This window comes from Myotis yumanensis, unplaced genomic scaffold, assembly GCF_028538775.1.
Source record: "Myotis yumanensis isolate MYYU_CA2020_CCGP unplaced genomic scaffold, mMyoYum1.0.hap1 SCAF_2, whole genome shotgun sequence".
Lineage (NCBI taxonomy): Eukaryota > Metazoa > Chordata > Mammalia > Chiroptera > Vespertilionidae > Myotis > Myotis yumanensis.
Window position 1 is genome coordinate 174763421 of NW_027223753.1, and position 7667 is coordinate 174771087.

At 44.2% G+C, this 7667-nt stretch overlaps 1 protein-coding gene across 1 annotated transcript; it reads left to right on the top strand.

Moving 5' to 3' along the window:
• The first annotated feature begins 2300 nt into the window (after positions 1 to 2300).
• On the top strand, positions 2301 to 4047 carry LOC139002234 (transmembrane epididymal protein 1A-like). The gene has a single exon (XM_070403612.1). The coding sequence runs from the start codon at positions 2387 to 2389 to the stop codon at positions 3269 to 3271; it is 885 nt and encodes a 294-aa protein (XP_070259713.1). The 5' UTR covers positions 2301 to 2386; the 3' UTR covers positions 3272 to 4047.
• Positions 4048 to 7667: the final 3620 nt, after the last annotated feature.

Genomic DNA, 7667 nt, shown 5'->3' on the forward strand with positions numbered 1-7667 from the left:
TTGAAATTTGTTGACAATAATTTAATATACAAATAAATAAATTATTAATTGGGATGTTTAATCTCTATTCATTAAAAAACTTTATAATTTTCCTGGCTCAGTGGTTGAACATCAACCTATGAACCGGGAGGTGAGAGTTCAATTTCTGGTCAGAGCATGTGCCTGGGTTGTGGGCTTGATCCCCAGTAGGGGGCGTGCAGGAGGCAGCCAATCAATGATTCTCATCATTGATGTTTCTTTTTTTTTTTTTTATTGCTAAAAGTATTACAAAGGGTATTACATATGTGTCCTCTCCCCCCCCCCCCCCCCCCCGGCCCCCGCCCCGCCCTTGACAATCCCCTGGCCTCCCTTACCCCCCAGTGTCTTATGTCCATTAGTTATGCTTATATGCATGCATACAAGTCCTTCGGTTGATCTCTTACCCCCCTCCCTCCTGCCCCCCAACCCTCCCTGGCCTTCCCACTGCAGTTTGACAATCAGTTTGAGGCAGCTCTGCCTCTGCATCTATTATTGTTCAAAAGTTTGTAATGGTCTTTATTATCCATGAATGAGTGAGATCATGTGGTATTTTTCCTTCATTGACTGGCTTATTTCACTTAGCATAATGCTCTCCAGTTCCATCCATGCTATTGCAAATGGTAAGAGTTCCTTCTTTTTTACAGCAGCATAGTATTCCATCTTGTAGATGTACCACAGTTTTCTAATCCATTCATCTACTGATGGGCACTTAGGCTGTTTCCAGATCTTAGCTATGGTGAATTGTGCTGCTATGAACATATGGGTACACATATCCTTTCTGATTGGTGTTTCTGGTTTCTTGGGATATATTCCTAGAAGTGGGATCACAGGGTCAAATGGGAGTTCCATTTCCAGTTTTTTGAGGAAACTCCATACTGTCTTCCATAGTGGCTGCACCAGTCTGCATTCCCACCAGCAGTGCACAAGTGTTCCTTTTTCTCCACATCCTCTCCAGCACTTGTCGTTTGTTGATTTGTTGATGATAGCCATTCTGACAGGTGTGAGATGGTACCTCATTGTTGTTTTGATTTGCATCTCTCGGATGATTAGTGACTTTGAGCATGTTTTCATATGTCTCTTGGCTTTCTGAATGTCCTCTTTTGAAAGGTGTCTATTTAGATCCTTTGCCCATTTTTTGATTGGATTGTTTATCTTCTTTTTGTTAAGTTGTATGAGTTCCCTATAAATTTTGGAGATTAGGCCCTTATCAGATATGACGTTGGCAAATATGTTTTCCCACGCAGTGGGTTTTCTTGTTGTTTTGTTGATGGTTTCTTTTGCTGTGCAGAAGCTTTTTATTTTGATGTAGTCCCATTTGTTCATTTTCTCTTTAGTTTCAACTGCCCTAGGAGCTATATCATCATTATTGATGTTTCTATCTTTCCCTCCCTTTCCCTTCCTCTCTGAGATAAAAAATATTCTTTAAACTTTATCATTTTTAAGTATAATTAAGTTTTCACTTTTTTCTTTATGATTCCTGCCTCAGTATCATTCATATAAATACTTCAGCATTATAGGAATTTAGCAAGGGATGTTAATAATAGCAACAATATAATTACTAATAATCACTACCATTTATTGAATATTTAATATGTATCTCTACATACAATATTCTATTTAATCTTCACAACAAACCTTTGAAGTAATTATTGTTCCCATTCTACAGATCAGGAAACCGAGGCTCAAGAAGACAAAGTAACTTGCCCATAATCATGAGACTTGCAATGTTGGAGCTGAGATTCAGTCATTTTGCCGTGCACAAACTCTGAACTTTGTAAACAGATAAATAGACCTGGGACCTCTTCCTGGCTCTGCTGTGCTAGCTGCTAGGTGTCTTACCTTGTGGTACTCTTCACCCCTCTGAGCCTTGATGTCATCTGTAAATTTTGCTTAACAATAACTCCCTCATAGAGTTGTTGAGGGATTTAAATTTAAAAAAAAATTTCAACATGCCTGGCACCTAGAGACAGTCATAGAAGAGAGCCACCTCTCTTCTTTGCTGGAGTGACTTAACTCTTTCCCTCCCCACTCTCTGTTGAGGGGTGAGGTGGAGGGCAGAAGAGAAAGAGTAAACCAGTGCCTGCAATGAGGTGCAGAGCTGGCAATTCTAGGCCTCGCCCATCTAAGTGAGGAACAGAGTGAGGTGAAGTGCCACGTCTCTAAAAGAGACCCACCCTGGGAGGAACTCAGGTGCTTCCAACACCAGAGGTGAGGCTTGCTTTTCCAGGTGTGGGAGGCTGGGGTGGGGCTGATCAGGAAGATCTCCACTGCTCAGAAGCGGCCACTCTTGCTTGTGAGGAGAGCCCTGTGAGGTCGCTGCTCATCTGCCAGCTCTCACCCTGTTGGCCCCGACACATACACAGAGACCATGGGTACCCTCGAGGGACACCTGTTGCCAGGGATATGCTTCCTCTTCTTCGCACTCTACTACTCAGTGCTGGTGTCCTTGGCCCTGCTGCGGGGACAGAGGTTTCTCCAGCCCCCTCTGCCCCCGAAGGAGAAGCGAGGACACAGGTGGAAGCAGGTCCCTGTGCTAGGAGTGGTGAAGGTCGTCATCACCCTGACGGGCATCTTGGCCGAGTTCTTCTACCCTCCAGGAGTCAATCGGATGAAGATGGTAAACTGGGAGGACCCTCGGCGGCCGTTCGTGTTCTCGAACAACTGGCATCATATCACCATGTACGGATTCTTCATGCTCAGCGGTGTGGTGGACATTGTGAGCCAGTCGTGCCAGGCACGGCAGAGTATCAAGCTGGAGCGAGCGGCCGAGGCCCTGGCCTTCTGCGTCCTGGCACTGCTGATGATGGCACACATTGAGAACAAGAGCATCCTGGAGATCCGTGTGCACATCCTGTTCATTGTGCCCACCTTCCTGGTCAGCCTGGTGCTCGCCATTGAGGTCTGGGTCCCGGACCAGCCCCAACTCTGGGTGCTCAAGACCTGGTTTGGGCTGGTGTTGAGCACCTGGATGCTGCAGCTCTGCCTGGTGATGTACATCCCTCCCTCCGGGCAGTCTTGGCGATCAGAAAACCACGAGGACCTCGCTTTCCTTGTCATCTTCTTCTGCTGGCACCTGGGCTTAGGGGCAGCCATAATGGCCACTGTCTATGGCATCTGCAGCCTCTGGCATCATCACTGCTCCTCCTGGACAGAGGCCTCAGGTGCCAAATACCAGCCATGCCCCACAGGCTACAGCAGTGATGAGCTGGAGAAACTCAGGGCAGGGGCCGAGCAGCAAGATGGCGGTGTCTAGGATTAGAACCTTTGTGCTGGCCTTTTGTAATGAAAGTGTTGGAGATGCCCTTTGTGTGCATAGCATGGAAATGCCCTGGAGTCTACAATGTGGCTTTCCATCACAGGATTCATCTTTCTTGTTCTTAAATAAACCTTCCAGCTTCTAGGAGTGCTTGACTGTCCTCTCCAGGTCTGCCTCTTCCCTGTCTCACTATTCAGGATGGTTCCTGGCCATGGACTTACATGAAGTGAGAACAAGGAGCAGTACTTTTCTCTGACAGCTTTTGGGATCCAAGAGGAGAAAATGAAATGAAGAAATAGAGGGAGGTGGGGTGTTGCTGGGGGCTCAGAGAGTGTTCTCTCCAGATATCTGAGGCAAGGCTGACTGTGTGTGTGTGTGTGTGTGTGTGTGTGTGTGTACAGCTGAAGGGCTGCAATGTGTGAAAGAGAAGGGTCCATTTTTGCATAATGGTGAGGGCTTCTGTTTTCTTCATTTTTCTCTGTTTTTTATTCACACTATGTGTAGCAGGATGAAGAACTTGTGTTGTTGTTGTTTTGCTTAATCTCAACTAAATGGGGCTACTTCTCCCTTCTAAGGGACTATGGGATGAGGGGGAAGGGCGAGCAACCAATTTAGCAGAGACTCATGTATGGGGAGAAAGGAGGCAAGGGAGAAATTCCCAAAAGTGGTTGTGAGAAACGAGAATTATATTTACATAATTTTAACTTGTTTGATTTTTGCTGTAATATAAAAAACTCCATTGTTTCAACTTGTTCAGTAAAGTCTATGATACATACGTGTCTTGCGTGAGTGATTCTAGGGCAAGATCAAAGAAAACGCCCAGATTTCAGTTGGTGGGAACAGAAGGAAAGGAATTGCCATGAAATGTGGGTGCCAGTGGTTCTGAAGATGCAGGAACTCTGAGCTGAGAGAGACCCTGAGAATGTCAGCCCTCTGGAATTTGCAGAAATTTTCATTCAGTCATTGAGCTTCTCCCAGAATGAGGACAGGGGGTGCCAGTAAATCATGTACTCAGTGAAATACAGGAAAGCAAACTATATAAAAATACTTATCTCTGGGTACAGTTAGAGAGCCAGTGCTTCAAATAGCATGAGTGCTTCTGTCAGATGGATAAACCAGCACTTGGAAGTCTGAAGAGGCAGGAGGAAGGGAGGAGATGCTGTCCATAGCTGTGGAGAAAAGACCTAGAGAAAAGTGCCCAGTCGGGAAGCAGCTGCGTCCACCCCCTCCCCTGCAGTCCGAAATGTTGACCTCAGAGACTGAGCAGCTTCCAGAAATATAGAGAGGCATTTGCATTGCAGGGCTGCATGTTGTCATCTACACTATCACTGGACACTCCCTAAGAAGCAGCCTGGGAACTCTGGGACAAGGGGTTGGGGCAGAGAAGGGAGCAAGGGAAGGGATGGAAATGGGGCAAAAATCTGGCAACTCCCAGTGGCAGGGCTTAGAGGAGAGGGACACTCTGGATCTAGAGGAAGATAAATGTATCTTCCTCCAGCAGTTGGAACCCAGCCAGCCTCAGCTTCCCTCCCCAGCAAAGCAGAAGCCAAGCCAAGGAGAGGCCAGCACCCTTCTTTCTGTCCCTGCCCTTAAAGGCCCAGAAGCAAAACCAGATTTACCCTGAAGCTAATAAAACTTGAGCTTCAGAGCCCCTCACTTTACATCTTCTGTCCAAAGCCCTGGGAGGAGCCATCACAAGGCATACACATGATCACATATTACTGAAAATTGCAAAAGTGAGACATTTCTGTATTCCTTTTTCTAATTATGGACCTCAGATTGTATAAACTTAAGATTCCATAGAACCTGCCATGCCCCACCCTGAAGGATTAAGACAGATTTACTTTCAGGACGCCGGGCTAGTGTGGGTCAATGGTTGAGCATTGACCTATGAACCAGGAAGTCACAGTTCGATTCCGGTCAGGGCACAAGCCCAGATTGCAGGCTCGATCCCCAGTTCCCCATGCAGGAGGCAGCCAATCAATGATTCTCTCTCATCATTTTGATATTTCTATTTCTGTCTCTGTCTCCCTTCCTCTTTGAAACCAATAAAATTATACTACAAATAAAAGGATGCCTTATGATAAATAAATCTCTTAGCCTATTAGTGGAACATTCTTTATTCAAGGATAATGTTAAGACTCTTCCTTCTTCAACTTGGAAACAAGAAACTTAAAATGCTTATAATGACACCATGTACTGGCTGAAACCACCTACTAAACTAAGTGTAATCTCTTAGTCAACAACCGTAAATGAGCGTTATCAGATGTTAGGCCAGATTTAATAAGGAGGAGTTAGAAGGGTAGAAGACTAATAGCTGGAGGCAAGAAGAAGTAATTTATAGAGGTGGATCCTGTTGATCATTTGTGCTGTGTGTGGGAATTTTGTCCTGCACATATGGTCCTTGCCCAGTGTATTAGTCAAGGTTCTCCAGAGAAACAGAACCAATAGGATGTGAATAGATAGAAATTTTAAGGAATTGGTTCATGAGATTGTGAGGGCTAGCAAGTCCAAAATCTTTCGGGCAAGCCAATAGGCCCGAGACCCAGGAAGAGTTGAGGCTGCCACTTTGAGTCTAAAGGCAGTCTGGAAGCAGAATTCCTTCTTCCTCAAGGCACCTCAGTCTTTTCTTTTAAGGCCTTTAACTGATTGAATGAGACCTACCTACATGATGAAAGGTAATCTACTTAATCAATGTCTACTTAATCACATCTTTAAAAATACCTTCACGGCAACATCTAACCTGATGTTTGACCAAGCAACTGGGTACCCTGGCCTCGCCAAGTTAAGACATAAAATTAACCATCATACTCAGTATATTGGAACATAGCCACTCAAACATGATTTATGTCAATTGTGTTTGCCATGATTTTTGGAGATCTTTCAAAATAATTATAGTAACTTCATTTTAAAGAAGCTTCATCATTATAGATTCTGATTGCATTGTAATTGTGACTATACAATGTTACATGGACTTCTTTACTTCCCTGTTCCTTCTAGGAGAGAGATAGAGTGATGGGTAGGCAGGTAGATGACACTAGTTTTTAAAGATTAAAGAAAATAATATTTAGAGGATTTGGGGGTATTATTCATGTTAGACATTTTAGACATATTAGAAAATACTAAAAAGTATTTTGAAATCTACCATAATGCCCTTACCCAAAATTAATTACTCCCCAGAAGAACTAAAAGGGTAGGCTATTATTTTAATCACAGAATAGATGATAGTACTTATCTATCAAAGATGAGACTTTTTCTGGTAATGATGACTAATATGCTTGATGGTTAAGGTGTGGGTGACTAAAGAAGTTTGGAGGTGAAGGTCACTGAAGATGAAGAAATCTAGCTTTGTGGGAAGGAACTGAGTAAGGATAATGGCTTACCTGAGAAGATGGCAACCTTGGGCTGGAAGAGAACTTCAGAAACCCTATCCTTAGTGAATCTGGGTGAGGAGTGAGGTCAGGAGACAATCTAAGGCATCAAGGAAGAGCTAGAAGACAGAAAATGTAAATAGCATGAGTTTTGAAGGATGAAGTGGCCGAGGTTAAGCAGATACCTACCCTACAGAGGTGTGGTTAAAAGTAAACGAGGCACTACATATACAACACAATACAAAGTATGGTGTACAGTAGATGCTAATAAACATTAGTGTAAGAGACTGCATACACAAATGGGCAATGACCAGACCATATATAAAAATACAACTCTGACCCAAAAACAGTAGCAACTAGCCCAGGAAGCCAGCCTACTATCTACAAGTCAGACTTGTAGACAGTTAGATAGCTATCTCAGACAACCAGTCCAGGAAGCCAAACAATAGCCCCTGCAACAGTTGGCTCCAAATGGGCAGGACTCAGTTGATAACTTACAGCTCCCCTAATTTTTGTCCGTGCTTCCAACTTAGGACCAATCAAAGAAAGCTAATTATGCACCCCTAACCAATCCCATGGGCTACCCCACTTCTAGTTAGCCAGCCTACATGTAGCTTCCCCATGTTAGTGGCTTCAATCAGGGCGTACTTGATGCCTTCTTTTCTTTCCACTATGCAGCTTTTCCACTCCTCTGCCTGCCTTGAGTCTTTGCCAAAAACCAAAGGATGGTGGTTGGTTCCCTTGCTATACTCTGAATAGATAGCCCTTGCGTGTGTCCTTTGGTTGGTCTTTATTTATTTCCAAATGTTCAATTCTTTGATCTTTTTATGCAGGCCGTTACTCAATATTTATTACCTACGATGTGCCAGACTCCATGCTAGTCCCCGAGAGCAATGAAGTGACCCAGATGCCAGGGTCCCTGTCTTCAAGCTGATTATGGTTCAAGGGGAGAAGAAAGATAAATAAACAGCAAGCCAACTACAGTCTGAAAAAAGCTGTAATAAGGGGCAGCTAAGCTAGAC

What these genes read in the sequence shown, in the direction of transcription:
- LOC139002234 (XM_070403612.1), top strand. Translation starts at nt 2,387, where the DNA reads ATGGGTACCCTCGAGGGACACCTGTTGCCAGGGATATGCTTCCTCTTC.